Source organism: Selaginella moellendorffii, unplaced genomic scaffold (assembly GCF_000143415.4).
Source record: "Selaginella moellendorffii unplaced genomic scaffold, v1.0 SELMOscaffold_31, whole genome shotgun sequence".
Taxonomy (NCBI): Eukaryota; Viridiplantae; Streptophyta; class Lycopodiopsida; order Selaginellales; family Selaginellaceae; genus Selaginella; species Selaginella moellendorffii.
Window position 1 is genome coordinate 1,762,926 of NW_003314292.1, and position 17,121 is coordinate 1,780,046.

The 17,121-nt window shown below is 48.6% G+C and overlaps 9 protein-coding genes and 1 long non-coding RNA gene across 12 annotated transcripts; 6 read left to right on the top strand and 4 right to left on the bottom strand.

Moving 5' to 3' along the window:
* Window positions 1-1,064: 1,064 nt before the first annotated feature.
* On the top strand, window positions 1,065-2,015 carry LOC9649774. Its single transcript, XM_024681535.1, has one exon. It carries the CDS (start codon window positions 1,065-1,067, stop codon window positions 2,013-2,015), a length of 951 nt encoding a protein of 316 aa, XP_024537303.1.
* A 249-nt stretch (window positions 2,016-2,264) lies between these two features.
* On the top strand, window positions 2,265-3,476 carry LOC9649350. Its single transcript, XM_002976567.1, has one exon. It carries the CDS (start codon window positions 2,265-2,267, stop codon window positions 3,474-3,476), a length of 1,212 nt encoding a protein of 403 aa, XP_002976613.1.
* A 69-nt stretch (window positions 3,477-3,545) lies between these two features.
* On the top strand, window positions 3,546-5,782 carry LOC9649351 (serine--tRNA ligase). The gene is made up of 11 exons (XM_024681616.1): window positions 3,546-3,695; window positions 3,756-3,826; window positions 3,903-4,064; window positions 4,124-4,229; window positions 4,287-4,480; window positions 4,531-4,658; window positions 4,712-4,895; window positions 4,955-5,134; window positions 5,196-5,418; window positions 5,496-5,593; window positions 5,653-5,782. The coding sequence occupies exons 1-11, from the start codon at window positions 3,563-3,565 to the stop codon at window positions 5,716-5,718; spliced, it is 1,545 nt and encodes a 514-aa protein (XP_024537384.1). The 5' UTR covers window positions 3,546-3,562; the 3' UTR covers window positions 5,719-5,782.
* Window positions 5,751-7,055, bottom strand: LOC9649352 (protein WALLS ARE THIN 1). Its single transcript, XM_024681536.1, has 5 exons — window positions 6,832-7,055; window positions 6,629-6,745; window positions 6,171-6,573; window positions 5,965-6,116; window positions 5,751-5,904 (listed from the first exon to the last, which is right to left on the bottom strand). Exons 1-5 carry the CDS (start codon window positions 7,053-7,055, stop codon window positions 5,769-5,771), a joined length of 1,032 nt encoding a protein of 343 aa, XP_024537304.1. The 3' UTR covers window positions 5,751-5,768.
* Window positions 7,056-7,307: 252 nt separating this feature from the next.
* On the bottom strand, window positions 7,308-8,337 carry LOC9649775. 2 transcript variants are annotated; one of them, XM_024681475.1, is made up of 5 exons: window positions 8,218-8,337; window positions 7,899-8,149; window positions 7,808-7,840; window positions 7,708-7,741; window positions 7,308-7,644 (listed from the first exon to the last, which is right to left on the bottom strand). In XM_024681475.1, the coding sequence occupies exons 1-5, from the start codon at window positions 8,315-8,317 to the stop codon at window positions 7,463-7,465; spliced, it is 600 nt and encodes a 199-aa protein (XP_024537243.1). In that variant the 5' UTR covers window positions 8,318-8,337; the 3' UTR covers window positions 7,308-7,462. The 2 variants fall into 2 exon arrangements, with proteins under 2 accessions (XP_024537243.1, XP_002976786.2); XM_002976740.2 differs by having other exon boundaries at window positions 8,215-8,337.
* A 239-nt stretch (window positions 8,338-8,576) lies between these two features.
* On the top strand, window positions 8,577-9,198 carry LOC9649776. The gene is made up of 3 exons (XR_002993116.1): window positions 8,577-8,675; window positions 8,729-8,756; window positions 8,824-9,198. It is a non-coding gene; the product is annotated as an uncharacterized LOC9649776 (long non-coding RNA).
* Window positions 9,055-12,443, bottom strand: LOC9649353 (phospholipase A-2-activating protein). The gene is made up of 20 exons (XM_024681471.1): window positions 12,366-12,443; window positions 11,987-12,312; window positions 11,818-11,921; window positions 11,704-11,772; window positions 11,590-11,650; window positions 11,394-11,533; window positions 11,147-11,336; window positions 11,030-11,091; window positions 10,887-10,975; window positions 10,768-10,840; window positions 10,653-10,712; window positions 10,447-10,602; window positions 10,360-10,395; window positions 10,260-10,303; window positions 9,980-10,205; window positions 9,854-9,919; window positions 9,667-9,803; window positions 9,522-9,598; window positions 9,399-9,468; window positions 9,055-9,349 (listed from the first exon to the last, which is right to left on the bottom strand). Exons 1-20 carry the CDS (start codon window positions 12,423-12,425, stop codon window positions 9,158-9,160), a joined length of 2,238 nt encoding a protein of 745 aa, XP_024537239.1. The 5' UTR covers window positions 12,426-12,443; the 3' UTR covers window positions 9,055-9,157.
* An 85-nt stretch (window positions 12,444-12,528) lies between these two features.
* Window positions 12,529-14,416, top strand: LOC9649777 (protein disulfide isomerase-like 2-3). Its single transcript, XM_002976570.2, has 9 exons — window positions 12,529-12,707; window positions 12,768-12,926; window positions 12,978-13,091; window positions 13,142-13,308; window positions 13,361-13,460; window positions 13,523-13,699; window positions 13,756-13,901; window positions 13,954-14,100; window positions 14,162-14,416. The coding sequence occupies exons 1-9, from the start codon at window positions 12,570-12,572 to the stop codon at window positions 14,340-14,342; spliced, it is 1,329 nt and encodes a 442-aa protein (XP_002976616.1). The 5' UTR covers window positions 12,529-12,569; the 3' UTR covers window positions 14,343-14,416.
* A 99-nt stretch (window positions 14,417-14,515) lies between these two features.
* On the top strand, window positions 14,516-15,997 carry LOC9649354 (probable aquaporin NIP5-1). Of its 2 annotated transcripts, XM_024681474.1 has the most exons (7): window positions 14,522-14,712; window positions 14,784-14,863; window positions 14,946-15,044; window positions 15,109-15,330; window positions 15,394-15,588; window positions 15,645-15,706; window positions 15,757-15,997. In XM_024681474.1, the coding sequence occupies exons 3-7, from the start codon at window positions 14,949-14,951 to the stop codon at window positions 15,950-15,952; spliced, it is 771 nt and encodes a 256-aa protein (XP_024537242.1). In that variant the 5' UTR covers window positions 14,522-14,712; window positions 14,784-14,863; window positions 14,946-14,948; the 3' UTR covers window positions 15,953-15,997. The 2 variants fall into 2 exon arrangements, with proteins under 2 accessions (XP_024537241.1, XP_024537242.1); XM_024681473.1 differs by having other exon boundaries at window positions 14,516-14,863.
* LOC9649355 (probable diphthine methyl ester synthase) lies at window positions 15,824-17,117 on the bottom strand. Its single transcript, XM_002976742.2, has 7 exons — window positions 16,946-17,117; window positions 16,771-16,895; window positions 16,492-16,721; window positions 16,388-16,427; window positions 16,229-16,323; window positions 15,991-16,173; window positions 15,824-15,940 (listed from the first exon to the last, which is right to left on the bottom strand). The coding sequence occupies exons 1-6, from the start codon at window positions 17,096-17,098 to the stop codon at window positions 15,992-15,994; spliced, it is 825 nt and encodes a 274-aa protein (XP_002976788.1). The 5' UTR covers window positions 17,099-17,117; the 3' UTR covers window positions 15,824-15,940; window position 15,991.
* Window positions 17,118-17,121: the final 4 nt, after the last annotated feature.

Sequence of the window (17,121 nt, forward strand, 5' to 3'; positions counted from 1 at the left end):
TAATCCATCTCGATCTCCCTCTCACCGCGATAATCGGACTCCTTTCTCTTTGGAAGTGGAACCTCCTTCCAAGCATTGGCCTCCACGTCCAGGCTCATCAACCGGGCGTCATTGTTGCCGATTTTTTCCACAAAGTATATCACCCCGTTCTTCTGTGCCTTGAGCTGTGGTATTGGTTTTGCCAAAACGGGTCTCGTCCTCCAAGATCCCCGGGACTTCAACATGGTGTCTACTCCAGTGCTGGTACTGGCACTCCACTCGTTGGAGGTGGCATCGAAAATCTCCACCAAGTAGCCCCCTCTGTCTTTGATTCGTTCATAGTCTCCAAGGGGCTTCGTGATCCTTGGGCTGATAATGACGATCTTGAGGAGCTCGTTGGTACTTTCGTCCACGAGCATGGAGATGATCGAGGCCCTGCAAGGTTTGCTGGGCGACCTGGGAATGCTCCGATTCCATCCGGTCGCTGGATTCCATACCACGAGATCGAGCTTGCTGCTGGTTCCCATGCACACGAGCCCCTGCGAGTAATCCACCACATACCTCCGCGTCAGAAAATTCGCGGGCAGTTTGAACCTGTGCCAGGATCCCAGCCGGGGAAAGCACGCCCACACGGCCCTTCCCTCCCCTACCACCAAAAACCAGCGCTCGCGCTTCATCTTGGGGACGATCGCGTCGCGCCAGGATTTGGAGACCGCCACGCACTGGAAGAGATCCCACACAGGCAGCCGATCTGCCACCGGGCCCAGCGCCTCGGCGCCAGCCGTGCCACGCATTGATCGAGGACGAAGAACCCTAGTTTTGAAAATCTTGTTTGACACTTTAGGGTTTATAGGGTCGCCATGGTCAATGCACTGGAGCTGGCGAGCGCTGTTGGCGATGGTCCCTTTTGCTGTGAGGGATCGATGCCACCGGAAGCCTCGATCACGATTTGCTACAGGCACCACTTTCAAGATGGATCGGGAGGGGATTTATGGCGGAGTATCGCGCTGCCGCCAGGCGATGGCATCCAGGATCTAGCAGCGGCATGTAGTGCGGCGAGTTTTGGAATCGGGGGTGAGAGGGTCATGGATCCGAGCTACAGAAAGGCGCTCAAGCTGGAGCCTGGCGATTTTACGACCAGCTTCGATCTCTCCGGGTATGGAATTCTAGACGAGATCAAAACGCTGCTCTTTCCGACCAAGCAGTCACTGATTGCCAAGCTCTACAAGCTTAACGTCTATGCACAGGGAGATTTCTTCAAGCCTCACGTAGACACTCCCCAAAGTGGAAACATGCTAGCTTCGCTCGTCGTCTCGTTGCCCTGCGCTCATTCTGGCGGAGATTTGGTGGTCCGGCATGGCAAGAAATCCCATAGCTTTAGCTTTGGAGGAGAGAATGGCAATGGCCGGATAGGCTGGGCGGCTTTCTTCTCGGACTGTGAGCACGAGGTGATGGAGGTAACGTCGGGGCATCGATTGACACTCACTTACAACCTGTTTGTCGAGAACTCTACCACTCCAAAGACGGATTTTTCAGGCACGCAGCTCTACAAGCTCTTTGTCGAGGCAAAGGAGTCCGAACAGAAAATGACACTGGGATTTCCTTGCAAGCATCTCTACGCCCAAGGGAGTGGCCTCAAAGGTGACGATGCTTTTGTCTATCACACAGCACTGTCCGCTGGGTTAAATGCCTCGGTGTGCTCGGTGTGGTCGAGAGAAGATGGCTTTCGCGCCTCGAGGAGGAACCCCGACTTCGATCATCCAAAGTTCATTGGTGACGAAGACATGCTTGGAAGATTTCTAGTGTCCGGGTATGCTTTCTACAGGGAGGAAGTTGAAATAGCTGAGATTGGCAAGTTGCTACACGAGGAAATGGAGGAAGATGTGGGCGATGTTGTGTGGTGCCGCGAGAATTTCGAGTGGAATGTCGGCGGCGCGTGCGCGAGCTATGGGAATGAACCAGGCACTGAGTCGTTTTACTGTGCTGCCGCGATTCTTGTCAGTGTAGACGACGGAGTCAGTCGCAAACGAAGATGAAGATGACGCAGACGAAAACGAAGATGATCCAAATACAAAAAATGATACAATGGAAGATGATGCAAACGAAGACCCAAACTGACGATCATGCTTGATTAAAGTTCCAATTCTTTTTGTGATGCTCGACTTGATCTTAGCGCCAAAACTGCTTCAAATGTAATCGACGGTCCAAATGGGCACTGGATCAACGGCCACGATCAAGCTTACATGAGAAGATTTGACATTAGGGTTTAGGGTTTCTTGGCGCCAATGGGTGATCAGTGGATGCTCGCGGCCGCTGCGAGGAAGATCTCCAGTCCCTTTTGCTGCGGTGGATCGCTGGCGCCAGAATTTCCGGTTAGAATCTGTTACAGGCAGCAAGATTCGTGGCAGAGCATCGCATTGCCCGACGGGATCCAGGCCCTAGCGGCGGCGTGTAGCGAGGCGAGCTTTGGAATCGGTGGCGAGAGGGTCATGGATCCGAGCTACAGGAAGGCGCTCAAGCTGGAGCCCGGCGATTTTACGACCAGCTTCGATCTCTCCGGGTATGGAATTCTAGACGAGATCAAAACGCTGCTCTTCCCGAGCAATCAAAGAGTGATTCCCAAGCTCTACAAGCTCAACGTCTACGCGCAGGGAGATTTCTTCAAGGCTCACGTAGACACTCCCCAGGCTGGAAACATGCTAGCTTCGCTCGTCGTCTCGCTGCCTTGCGCTCACTCCGGCGGAGACTTGGTGGTCCGGCATGGCAAGAAATCGCAGAGCTTTAGCTTTGGAGGAGAGAACAGCGATGACCGGATAGGCTGGGCGGCTTTCTTCTCGGATTGCGAGCACGAGGTGCTCGAGGTAACCTCCGGGCATCGATTGACGCTCACTTACAACCTCTTTGTGGAGGAATCCAGCACAGTGGCTGGAAAGACGGACTTTTCACGGTCGGAGCTCTACAAGCTCTTTGTGGAGGCGAAGGCATCCGGGAAGAACATGACACTGGGATTTCCTTGCGAGCATCTCTACGCTCAGGGCAGTGAAGTGAGCATTCCAGAGGCTCTCAAGGGCAGCGACGCGTTTGTCTATCACGCGGCAGTGGCGGCTGGATTGGAAGCCCGGGTGTGCTCGGTGTGGTCGAGGGAAAAGTTTGGGGACAGTCGCTTCATTGGGCATGAGAGCATGCTTGGGAAGTTTGTTGTTTCGGACGACTGCTACGAATCACAGGACAAAGAATCGTTTGATCTCAGTGAGTTCCTCGACAGACGTTTGGTGGAAGAATGGAAGATCGTGTGGTGCCGTGGAAGCTTTGATTGGAATCTCGGTGGCGCGTGTGCGAGCTATGGGAATGAGCCCAGCACCGAGAGCTTCTACTGCGCTGCCGCCATCCTTGTCACGATTCGCGGAGGAAGTCAGGAAGAAAGCGATGAAAGCGAAGAAAAAGAAAGCGATGAAGAAGAAGATGAAGATCGCGAAGATGAAAGCGAAGAAGAATAAATTTTGTTAAACGCGTTTAAATTTAACCAATCGCATTTACACTTACCATAAAACGCTTCGCTAAAACCCTATCCCTAGAATCCGAGATGCTCGACATCAATCTTGTGCGGCAGGAGAAGGGCGGCGATCCGGAGCGCGTCCGCGAGTCTCAGCGCCGCCGCTACGCATCTGTGGAGCTGGTCGATGAGGTGATCCAGATCGACAAGGAATGGCGCAAGCGTAAGTGATTTCTCGGCTCTCTTTTCTTGTTTTCAGCTTGTTTTCGGTGAATTTGTCTAGTCCAACACGAGGTGGAGGGCCTGCGAAGGGAGGGAAATCGTCTCAGCAAAGAGATTGGGCTCAAGTTTCGGGTAAAATCGTCTCTCCCTCTTTATTTTTTTCTTCTCCTTTGTAGTGAGTGGGGACTTAAAGTTGCTTGCGGTGTAGAACAAAGAAGATCCTTCGGAGCTCAAGCAGAAGAAGCTCGACCTGGACAACAGCCTCGTGTCGAAGGAGAAGGAGGTCGAGTCTGTCAAGTCTACTCTGGACGGGAAGCTCAAGCTCATTGGAAATCTCGTGCATGACTCCGTCCCCGTGGACAATGACGAGGTGATGTTCCCAGGGTTTTTGCTTCTTCTTTCCTTGTGCTCAAGTTTTGGCTTTTGCAGGAGAAAAATGCGGTCATTCGTACCTGGGGAGAATTGCGACAGGAGAAAAATCTGAAGAACCATGTTGACTTGGTGGAATGCCTGGGTTTCGCTGACATTAAAAGAGGTTTGCATAGGACGTCTCGTTCTTCCCACTTATATCTTTTTCCATCCGTGGTTTCAGGAACGGACGTTGCTGGTGGAAGGGGCTACTATCTGAAAGGGCATGGTGTCTTGCTAAACCAGGCTTTGATCAACTTTGGTCTCGCGTTTCTTACCAAGCGTGGATATAGCCCTCTCCAGCCTCCGTATTTCATGAAGAAGGATGTCATGAAGGAGTGTGCACAACTTGCACAGTTTGATGAGGAGCTTTACAAGGTAAAAAAGCTCAAAGCGCTGCTATTTTCTTTGACATATTGTCGTGACAGGTTGGAGAAGGGGAAGGGGATGACAAGCTCGCGGAAAAGGACGAGAAGTACTTGATCGCTACTTCGGAGCAGCCTCTTTGTGCGTACCATCGTGGAGACTGGATGGATCCGAAGTCCTTGCCTATCAGGTAGAGCTACCTGTTTAGCATAGCGCAGCATATAAGAACTTTGCGTGATGTAGGTACGCTGGGCTGTCTACCTGCTTCCGCAAAGAAGCTGGCTCGCACGGCAGAGACACCCTTGGAATTTTCCGGGTGCATCAGTTCGATAAGATTGAGCAGTTTTGTATCACAAGCCCTCTCGGTGACGAGTCCTGGAAGATGCACGAGGAGATGCTAAAGAACTCGGAAGATTTCTATCAGGAGGTTGTACACTGTTTGCTTTGCTGGTTTTTATTCACTTATCCTTGTTCTTCTGTTTGCAGCTCGGGATTCCATACCAAGTAGTTGTCATCGTGTCTGGAGCGTTGAATGATGCCGCTGCCAAGAAGTACGACCTCGAAGCGTGGTTTCCAGCATCGAAGGCCTACCGAGAGCTCGTCTCTTGCTCAAACTGCACTGACTATCAAGCGAGAAATCTTGACATAAGATATGGCCAGACAACGGTGCGTAACATTCTTAGTTTCTTCTATGTTGCTTAGCTTTTTTTTCTCTCTCTCTTTCCAGGCCAACGAGCAACCAAAGCATTTTGTGCACCTGCTGAACTCCACACTGACCGCAACGCAGCGAACCTTGTGCTGCATTCTGGAGAACTACCAGACCGAGGATGGGCTCCGAGTTCCCAAAGCCTTGCAGCCATACATGGCTGGGTTGGAGTTCATCCCTTTCTCAGTCAAGGCTCCAGCTCCGGCTCCGGTCCCAAAGAAGAAGGCTGTGGGAGCGGCTACCGGTAAAACGCCTAACTAACCACTAGAGTACGTACGCAACTCGGACATTGATAATGGGCAAACTGTGCAAGGATTGAAGCTTGCAAGAGCCGTGGGTTTTTTCATGAAGTGGATACCGAGGTGAAGCTAGTCAAGCGGCAGATTGATCCTCGTATCAGCTTCACGACCCCAAAGAAGGTACTTGAGACTTTCTTCTCACCTTTTCTTCATGTGGTAACCCTTGTTGATTCTTCCAGATAAGCTACTGGAGCTCCAAAACCATGCCGAGAATTCCTAGTGCCAATTGCTTGGCAGTGTTTTGAGTTGCCGAGATAGCAAAATTGTTTTTGTTATTCATGAATCATAGATACTACTATTCTACGATCACTACGTTGTCTAGAAGTGGTTCTCGGATCGATTGATCCAGTAAAAGCTTGCGTTGCCTTTGGTGTCTTTGAGCCCATGCTAAAAGATAGAGCCCAGCAAACACAAGGAGGATTCCACCCATACTGCAAGACCAAACAAGTTCATTGTTTTAGAAATGTGGTTCTTGGAGTTTTGATCATCACCTGAGAGGATCTAGTGCCTGTCCACCGAAGAAAACGTAGAAAAGTGTGACTAGAACAGTCTCCAGTGGCTGATAAGCAGCGACGAGCACGGGTCCTCCTTTATGAACTCCCCAAGATTGGACTCCGGATACAAATCCAGATCCAATCAATCCCTGAAAGAATGAAAGTTGATAAGTTTGAAAGATCATAGTGATCGTAGAGCTTACTGCATATAAAACGCTGAGGATCACTCGAGGCTGGCTTGTCGTCCAGAAGCTCCAGATCTTCGAGGCCTGGCCAAAGCTGGCCGAGATGATTCCCAACTGGAGCGTGCTGAACAAACACGAGAATGCTCCAATCGAGAATGGAGCGGCGTATTTCTTGAGGAGGAGAGATTGGAGAACGAGGAAGAGCGCGAAGGAGAGGAAGGCCAGGAGGAGGCAGCCAATGCCAAGCTCCCATCCACTTGTTTGGAGCTCAAGATCACCTCTTCTTCGAAGAAATTGGTGGCGAAGTATTTCTCTGACTGTGGGATGGTGTGAAGAGAGCAGCACTGCTCCAACGAGTCCCAGGAGTGTTCCCAAGATTTTGGCCACTCCATCCAGTTTTTTCACGTCCAGTTCGTCGACCCTTCAATCATTTGCGGCAGACAAAATGAGAGAGAGAGAGAGAGAGAGAGATCTACCTTAAGATTGTTGCGAGCACGAATGTAAGAACTGGGATTAAATTCCGAAGTGCTGAAGCGATGACAGTGTTTGTGTACTGGAGTCCAATTAAATAACACATTTGATTGATCGTCACCCTGTGGAAAAATGAACACATTTGATTGATCGTCACCCTCAAGATCTTCTTTTTTTTTTTAAAGAGAAAAAAGAGGGAAGGATAAACGTACCCAAGCAAAGCGAGAGAAGAACGAACTTAAAGTTTAGCGCTGGCCTTTTCTTCTTCTCCACAAAATAAGCAAGGGGAAGGAGAAGAATGGAAGCCAGGAAATTGCGATACAACGTAAAGACAAGATGGTCGACTCCATCGACGAGCGCTATCCTCGCCAGAATCTCAAAACCCGCGAAGCAAAACTGTGTCACAACCAGAGATGCGTGCACTGCCAACATTTTTTCTTCTTTGGAAGACTCGATTGATCGGTCGACTCATGATTCTTTGTTTTTGTATGCGGAGGAGATTTGGTCCGAAATGGAGAACCAGGTAATTGTACTTGAAACTTCGCAAGACTCGCCGTTAGAGTCATGGTCAACTACTTGAAACTTCGCAAGATCCTACGTTAGTCAACTAAATATTAAAGTCGTCTTTAAAGTTGAAAGTTCCATGGCTCAACTAGTTTGACCATTTCGATCTTTCCACAAATCTTTTTTTGTCTACACATCAATGAACATTGATGTATTATTCAAGCACAAAGACAAACAATACATCCTATCAAACCTCATGGAGTTTCTCTTCTTTCCTTGCAGGAGCAAAGTTTATGGAGCAATCTTGTGTACCGGGACCTGGAGGCTGATCGAAATCAGGGGCACTTGGGACCGCCCTTGGAGTTTTTGAGATTGTTGTAGCAGGGGCACGTTTCCTTGTTCCCGTAAGTTCCCGGAGGAACGCAGTTGCACTTGCCACAGCAAATGTTGCAGTATTTGATGCATCTGTCGTGCGCATCAGCTTTGGAGCACCTGTAATCGCAGGCAGAACCGCAGTCTGCAAAGATCGACCAAAAAAATCATTTAGATTCTGTCCTGAAAGAAGAAAGAGTCCACTTACTGATATTCTGGAGTCTCCTCGCGGTGGTGAGAGCCTATCAAAACCATCAAGCACAACAAAATCAGCACGGAGCAGAACGAGCACAGAAGATGACACTCACAGAGCTCGGATGGTTTTCACCAACATCGCCTCCCTACACGAAAGTCCATAAAGCATTTTGAGCCTGAAAATCGAGGGAAAGAAATTCGTACCTGGCAATGCTGCTGCATCATCAAGACCACTACCAGGAGGACCACCAGCGCGGATTTGTGGACCATCGCGTATCCACTAGGGAGGAAGAAAGGAAACAAAAGTGCCCCCCGCGATCGAGCCCCCTCAAAATATATACACAGCCGAGTTTTGAAGCAGTGAACCTGAGGAAAACGATACAGCTGTGAAGAAGCGGTGAAAAAAGTTTGGATGTTTGTACGTGTTGTGGAAGCACCGGGTTGGCCGCTGCTACCTACAAAAGCGAAGGAAAGGTGAAAATCACACAGCGATATATCTCCTCGGGCGTACAGTACTCACCACCTTTGTGCTGCCGAGTGAAAATCCTGTGCCCGATCGGGCCGAGTGCTAGAACAATGATTCTTCGCGTTCTGTAGCTGGCTGGCAGTGTGCTGGATGTCATTAGCTGATTGATTGAGTTGACAGGGGGATCCCGGTTGAAGCTGCCTTTGCTTCTTTTGTACCAAACTCTTCACGTTCCGTCAAAGTGGCTCCTGCTTTTGAGGTAATGCTCTTGTCACTTTGTCCGGCTCACAGTGGTTGCGTGAGTCAGATAAGATCCAAGCTCTGGCTGGCTCCAGGCCAGGTCTGGAACTTTCTCTGATCCCCTCGGTGATTCTCGGGTCAGGACTGCTTTAAAAGCCTGCTGCACACACAAGTCGCCCTGAAGAAAGAAAAGAAAGAAGATGAGTTCCTACAAGATAGCAATCCTTCTGATGGTGCTGCTGATAGTACCTGACAGCCGAGAAGAAACTCTTGAGGTATGTTGCTTCCTCTTGTTTCATATCAGCTTACAGTCCAGGACACGCCACAGTCTGGAAGACACCTCCTACAAAGCATCAGTAAGAAAATGATTGATTTGTACGTAAAAATATGAACCTGATCGGTTGTTTTGCTCTGCGTCTCCAGACTGTCCTTCGGCTTGTGACTACCGTTGCTCCAAAGCCTCTTTGCACAACCGCTGCATAAAGTTCTGCAACATCTGCTGCCGGAAGTGCAATTGCGTTCCGCCAGGCACAGCTGGTAACAAGGAGAAATGCCCCTGCTACAACAACATAAAGAACTCAAAAGGGGGACCAAAATGCCCGTGAGTTTGGAGGAAACAAAGATCTCGTCAAGTTTCCAAAACTTCTATCACTGCTTCAAGTGCCGGGAGTCCATTGAAGGGAAGGAAAACGGACGAGGCTCATACCTTGCATAACTGGCCTCTTACTACAAAAAGAAAAATCCGCCGCCTTGTACTTCATTTTAGAACGTAATCAAGGTCCGCTCCAATCTCTGCTATTCTAGAGACTTTCGACTTCTTAGCGGTGTCAGCAACACTCTGGATGTCCAGGTCCTTGGCCACGGACTTCACAAGACCACTGTGCACAAGGGATCCTATTGTTTGAAGCGCGAGGAAGTTAATATCGTCATCTTCTTGCGGCCCAGTCATCTGTGTCGTTTCTGTCAGGATTCCAGAGACTTAAAACAAAAGCAACTACCTCCATTGCGGCAGAAAGAACCTGAAGCTGAGCGTTTTCGTCGTTTGCACCAATTACTCGAACGGCATAGCTGCAGCCAGCGCCAGTTAGTATTGACGAAATCAAAATTTACCAAAAGCATACTTCAACAGTAGATGCGCGTATCCACTGCGGATGTTCTTGACAGGTGACGTACTAAACTGCGAGAATATGTCAATAATCTGTTGATTGCAACACAAAAATTACACACGTCAGTAGCAGAACGTCAAAACAGATAAAAGAAACTCACTTCACTTCTGGAATCGAGGAGCCAATTCTGGAAGCACTCGTGTCGAAAGCAATTTACCATAGCCCGAGCACTGAGAAAGACGTTTGCATTTGGAGCCGGAGACTGAATGGCAGACTTCACCAGATTTAAAAGAACATCTGGCGAATCAATACATATGTTAAACTAGTCCACGAGCTTTTGACCACACCTTTTTGCCGAGAGAAATAATTTGCAGCTTGCGGGTCAAGGACAAGTATCCTTAGAAAGTCCAGCACTGCACAAATTTGAGTTCGCGATAAAGAAAAAAAAAAAAAAAAAAAAAAAACCGTGTTACCTGGGAAAAGATTTGCAACTGGCCACGTAAATAGCTTCTTGGTCAAAATCTCGAAGTCTGCATCGGCAAATACGGACTGATGCGAGGTGCTTTTTAAAGCTTGTAACATTCCCTGTATTCTTTCCATTTCTTCTGACGACAGAGCCACAGAACCAGTGTTGAATTCCGTAAGTTTTTTAAAAATTCCATCGGTTTGCGTTCTCGTATCAAAAAGTGTTATTCCCGTCTGCATTGCGAATAAGGTCAGTCATTTCCTTATATCCTTTCTGTTATCTATTACCTTTGGAATGTGCTTCAGATTGTAAGTTGATGCCGTCTTAGAAGCTGCAAAAGAAACCGTAAAAACCAATAGCGAGAGTATAACAATACCCTCCACATACCAGGGCGTGATGTTTGCCGTGGCACATAAGCATTTCCTGATTAAAATGCTTCGAATCAACAAGCAATTGAATATAGCGATTATTTACCTCCAGTGTAAGGATCGTAAAAGCAGTCATCTAATTGCATGAAACTGTTTGCTTGCTGTCCTGTGTTTCTCAAGATAAAATCAACGATTTGTTGTCGGTATCCCATGGGAAGGTTTTCATTCAAAAGCCATCTATCTGCCGTATCATATGGATTGTCTGCACAAACCTTTTTTTTTAAAATGCAACAAAAGAAGTATTTAAATTACCTCCTCTATTGTATGGTAGCTTGCGAGTCGGCTCCCCGTCCTCAATATTAACATCAAAAACTTTAAAAACCAGTCAAAGTTACGCTCCAAAAGCAAACAAAATTTGCAAATTTACCGTAGTCATACGTAATGCCGTTTAGTGTCTTTGCACCGAGTGCATCTTCTGGACCTTCAACAACTTCTCCCACCTGCGAAGAGTATTCAGGAAGCACAAGAAAAGCCCGTGCCTAATACCTTGTCCCAGTTATATTCTTTCATGTTCCACGAATACGCAACAGCGGTATCCCCTTCACGGACGATTTTGCTTTGGCCGTCGGAACGTCCTGTTTCAAAGATCATGGTTATTAACGCTCTAGGAATAGACGTGGTGCCAGAACCTGGGGTTTGAAGTGCTTCCAGGCCCGGCAATTCCGAAACTTTGACACCTCCGACCGTCTTCCTGCAAAGATACAACAATATGTAAGGAAACCTCAAAGAATAGCGCAAACGCTGACTTTTGCAATTTTCGAGCAGAAACTGAGGCTTCAAAGGCTGCAACTTCTTCTGATGATGCATAACGACTGGAATCTACCGTCCATACTCTCGCAACCCCGTCAGAACAAGCAGTCACGAGATCACCATTGGGTAAGAATTGCAAATCCCAAACACATCCAGGATGTTCCAGGCTCTGAATGCAAACGCCACCTAAAGGATGCATCATGTCAACAATGCACATAATTCAAAGCACAAAATCAAAATCACCTCTCCAAATTTTGCAATATCCATCATCACTGCCAGAGGCCACATCGCCTGATAAATGACCCGCGACGCTATACACAATAGCCGTGTGACCAACCATTTCGAGAAGCTGTTCTCCAGCGTATGACCAAAGCTTGACAGTGCTGTAAGAAAGGAGTAAGCTCAAAACAGCACTTCCTAAAACATCAATGGAGTTTACCAATCGTGAGAGGCTGAAAGAAATCCCAGGTTCGGCATTAGTGCCAGCCCTCTGACGGTATCTGTAGTAAGAACACTTGAGAAGGTGCAGCAAAATGCAGTTAACACTACAAACCAGTATGAGCATCCAGAGACTTCGTGAACATAGAGCCTTTCCAATACTTGATAGTTGTATCGGTCGATCCTGCTCAAGTCATGAGAAGAATTAAATTCTGGTGAAGTTTGGTACCTGTCACAAGGACGTCGTCTGGAAGAATGACAGCAGCCTGGACTGGTGCTCTATGACCTTTGAGAACTTCTGAGGCACCCCCTTTCTTCCATCTTCTCACAGTGCTGCAAAAAAGAAAACAAAAATGAGAATAGAGGATCACAATGCAGGACAAATTCTAAGCAAAAACCTGTCCACAGAAGTAGAAAAAATCTCTCCCCCATTGCCAATCACCACACTGGTCACCTGTAAGTCGTGGCCTCGCAACACAGAGACTGGCTCCGTGGAATCCATTTTCCAGACGATCACGTTCGTGTCCATCCCACCGGAGACGAGTCCGCCGGCCGGCATCTCGTCCGAGGGTGGAATCCACGCAACGCAGCCGACGAAGCTGGAATGGCCTCTCAGAGTCGTCGCCAGATCGAAGCGCTGATCCTTCTCGTTCCACACGCGCACTGTGCCGTCCCTCGACGCCGTAGCGATCGTCGATTCACCGACGATGCACAAGCCGCGCACCTGGAAACGAGAGATTCTTGCTCCCTGAGAAGAAATTTCGAGAGAAATCTTACATCGTCCTCGTGTCCGATCAGCTGGCAGCGCAGCTTGTATTCGCGCTTGTCTTCCGCCATTGGGAAAGAGCTCAAGAACCCTAGCCCTAGAGCAGCCACGTAGGATGATGTTGCCAATGGAAGCCTGCCACGTATACCAAACCACGTCACACGTCACCAACAATTTTTGCTTGGGTTGATAAACCCTAGGCGGGCGAGAGAAGAATGGAGATGGGACGACGATCTTCTCGCAGTGCGCTTCCCCTGATTCTACTTGTTCTTGGAATCGCTGGAGCGGCGCAAGGTCTTTACGATGCATCCTCGGACGTTGTCATTGTCAATCCATCGAATTTCAAGTCCAAGGTATGAACACCTGCATTCGCATTCTCTAGGCGTCATATAGACGAGGATTCTTCTTCCTAGGTGCTCGACGCTAAAGGAATCGTAATTGTCGAGTTCTTCGCGAACTGGTGTGGTCACTGTAAAGCTCTAGCTCCGGCATGGGACAAAGCAGCCACAGCGTTAAAAGGGATTGTTACCATCGCAGCTGTTGATGCTGATACGCACAAATCTCTGGCAGCGGTACGTGTGGTTTTCTATAAGAATTATCAACTCCTCCACGATTCATTCCAGGAATATGGACTCCAAGGATTTCCTACGATCAAAGTTTTTGGAGTAGGGAAATCCCCTATCGATTATCAGGGTCCACGGGAGGCAAAGGGAATTGTCGAATTCGCGCTTCAACAGGTTAGAGATTTTTCCTTTCGTGTTTTCTTTTTTCTCAACTGGTTAAGCAGGCCAAGACTCTTGCACTTGATAGACTCAAGTCCAAAAAGAAGAGCCAAGACAAGGAGAAGAAGAACCAAGATAAGGAGAAGGCGTCGATTGAGCTTACGCCAACGAACTTTGACGAGCAAGTGCTAAAGAGCAACGATATCTGGCTCGTTGAGTTTTTCGCGCCTTGGTACTCTTTATGCTATTAATTCTGGATGAAAGCTCTAACCTTTGTACCATAGGTGTGGTCATTGTAAGAAACTTGCGCCAGAATGGAAGAATGCTGCCAAGAGGCTGAAAGGCAAAGTTAAGCTTGGACAGGTGGATGGCGACGCGCACAAGGTTCGTCTTGCATACAAAATGACAAGAGGGCTGTCCATGACCTGTTTTCTTTCTTTAAACAGGATCTTATGAGCAAGTATAGTGTCACAGGATTTCCAACTATCCTGGTTTTTGGAGCAGATAAGCAGAACCCGACGGTTTACCAAGGTGCGAGAGACGCATCAGCGATTGAGTCTCATGCTCTTCAGCTGCTGGAAAGTAGCGCTGTTCCGCCAGAAGTTACTGAGCTGACTGGACCGGTACGAAACTTATTGTTACCATGCATTCCTCGTCTTTGATTCACATTCTTGTGCAGGAAATCATGGAAAGTCACTGCTCTTCGGCAGCAATTTGTTTTGTGACGTTTCTTCCAGATATTCTGGACTCAAAGGCTGACGGCCGTAACCAATACTTGGACATCCTGAAGAACCTTGCCACGAAGTTTGGGAAAGACCCCTATGGGTACGTAACTAGCTCTCTTCCGAACTTTGGATCTACAGCGGCGATATTGCAGGTACTTGTGGGCCGAGGCTGGCAAGCAACCATCCCTCGAAAAAGCTGTTCAAGTTGGTGGATATGGCTACCCGGCATTAGTCGCTCTCAACGTGAAAAAGGCGGTGTTTCTCCCGTTAAGAAGTGCTTTTGAACCAAGCTCCGTGCTGTAAGTCTTTAATGGCACTTGAGTCGCCAAGGACTGATATCGTTGTTCTTGCCGATTGCAGGGACTTCGTGAAAGATGCAGGACAAGGTGGGAAAGGAAACCTTCCGCTTGGCACCGGCTACGAGATCGTCAAAACCGATCCTTGGGATGGTAAAGATGGGGAAGCTATTCCAGAAGAGGAATTTTCTCTCGAGGAACTAATGGCTGCTGATGAGAATGCTGATGCGCAGAGTGAACTCTAAGAGGCACTGCCATCGCGTTGTAAAAGTTTTCTCTGATGGAATGGAAGGCTTCGGGCCCCCCGAATCAAACGACATATCGTTCGTAGCTTCTTACTTTCTTCTTTATTGTGGCTTTCGCTTTAGCAGATTCCTTCTGCAAGTTGCATCAGGGAAGACAGCGATTTGTAAGTAGCAGCTAGTCCCTTATTTACTTTCCACTTTTCATTCTTGCTAACGTTACTAGTGCGTTGTTTCAGGAACAGAGCTTGGAAGCTGGTATCAAAAACATGGCATTAATTGTTGAAGGACTGGTCGGCTCGTCGGATTGTGGAGCACGAGCTGGAAAGCCGATTCTCGTGGAACCAGCAGCGCATCAAGATCAAGTAAAGAGGTAGGGACCTTTGTCAATTCAAATGACCGAGCATGGACCACATGCCAGAGCTTTCTACCATGTCATTCCAGGAGCTAATGGCTATAAGATACTCCTGAAAGTTCCTACCGTCTTGGCACAACGTCAATCCTCCTCGAACTTTGAATCCAGCGTATGGATCTTCTTCTGCTTCGATTTTTCTGTTTCTCTGCTGTCGCTAAGATATATGCTCTTCGCTTTTGTTGTTGTAACAGATCATGAGCGAGGAAACCCGTCCTTTGATCAGTGGCAAGCGAGAACGTTACGAAGATGAGGAGCTCGTACTCACGCCTTTCACTGCTTTTGCTAGAAAGGTCCACCGATCCGATCCATCTCTTCGATCATGCTAACTTCTTTGGCCTTGTTCTGATCTTGAAGGTTGGTGCCGAGTTCATTGGAACGTTCATTCTCATCTTCACCGCCGCGGCAACTCCTATAGTGAACAAGCAGCTCGGTGGTCTTTCGGTCTTTGCACTGTCTGCTACTCCCGCCCTGGCCGTGACGACCATCATCTTCTCAACCGGCCATATTTGTGGAGCGCATCTAAATCCATCCGTCACTATAAGTTTCGCTGCTCTCGGACAGTTTCCTTGGATCCAGGTTGGTCAGATCGAGCTCGTAACTTGAAGCTGTCGTGATGACTTTCCTTTCGCGAGTGTACAGGTTCCCGTCTATATTTTCGCGCAGCTCCTGGCATCTGTTCTGGCCTCTTTCATTCTCAAAGGGGTCTACTATCCAGATATCGCCGCAGGAGTGACGGTTCCCATTGGATCGGACCTCCAAGCTTTCGTCCTGGAGCTCGTGATATCCTTCATCCTCATGTTTGTCAACACAGCTCTCGCCACCGATAGATCTGCGGTACTCCTTCCCGAGCTCTTCACTTTGGTGGTTTGATCTCACATCTTTTCTGTCAGGTTGGAGACATGGCAGCCGTCGCAGTGGGCGCTACAGTGTTTGTCAACAACTTGGCCGCAAGGTACTTGTGTGTGCCTTCTAAACCTTTGATCTTTTCTTTGTTTCACTCAGCCAAGCGACTGGAGCATCGATGAATCCAGCCAGAACTATCGGCCCTGCCATCGCCGCCAATTGCTACAAGAGCCTCTGGGTCTACATAGTGGCACCGACGCTTGGTTGTCTTCTCGGTGCCGCCGGCTACACGATCGTGAGAACCACCGGCGCGAGCAAGCCCAAGAAATGGGGAAGAAACGAGCTGCTCCAGTGAGTGAGTGAATATTCCGGGTTTGAATAAGAATATCCTACCTCAAGTCGCGAAAAAGCTAAGCATTTCGTTCTCCATGACGTGAACGTTGCCGGTGATGACGAGACAATGCAAAGGCGTGCCAAACTCCGTTGCTTCCAATTGTTTGAGCGTTCCAGCCACTATCTTCTGTGACTTTGTTCCTAGGCGTGCCAATCCTACTGCTAGAGTCTCGTCACTGTAAGCTGGAAGAAGTAACAAAGTTAGATCTTTGATTGATTGATCCAAAGTCTTCCAAACCTTTCTCTTTGCGTTGCTCCTCCACTTCCAGCAATTGCTCCACTGCTGTGTTGATGCTCATGTATCTCGGCGGCTCGTACGTGTTCTTCAAGCCTCTAAGCAAAGTTTCAAGCGTAAGAGGATTCACGAGGAAATTTTTTAAAAAAATTTGGAGCTTACCTGCACAAGGCCTCCACGGAAGGCTCCTTGACACGAATATCTAGTGAAGAACACAGTGAGAAACTCGAGGAGAACGATCGGTGTTAGAACAGTAGCTTACGTACCGAGGAGGCACAAAGTGTGCAAACCAAGTGTCCGGTTTGCTTTGATCTTGTCGTAGAAACTATCCGGTTTCCAAGTCTCCGTGAAGAATGGAATGGAAATGGTCTCCCCGAATCGATAGAGCTGCAAGCCACACACACCGATCGCGTTCATGACCGATGCGTTGTGGATGACTTCCACTTCGACGCCGGATCTCCTCGCACGGACCACCAGGTCGGAGTGAGTGGTGGCACTGTAGCGAAGAGCTTAGCGAAATAGAAACGAGTAAAGATATTCCATACCCGAATGGATCTCCAACCACAAGGAAAGCCACTTTCTCGGATCGCGCAGCCTCGACAATCTCCTCGGCAGCCTGTTCTACCATCTCCCTATCTGCGAGTATGATCTCTCGTCCATAGAAATCTTCCTGTGAGAGCTAGCAGATAAGAGAGAATCGAGGATCGAGGAGGATATTACCAGTCTAGAAATCGTGGACTCCACAGGGCCTAGATCGAGCAAGGATGTGTACGCCTCCAAGTAGACGCGATCGGCGCCACGCACGGCGTCCATCCCCCGGATCGTGATGTCGCGCTCGTCGCCCAGGCCCAATCCCACCATAGACAGCACCATCGCTAGACGCTAGGGTTGAGGGT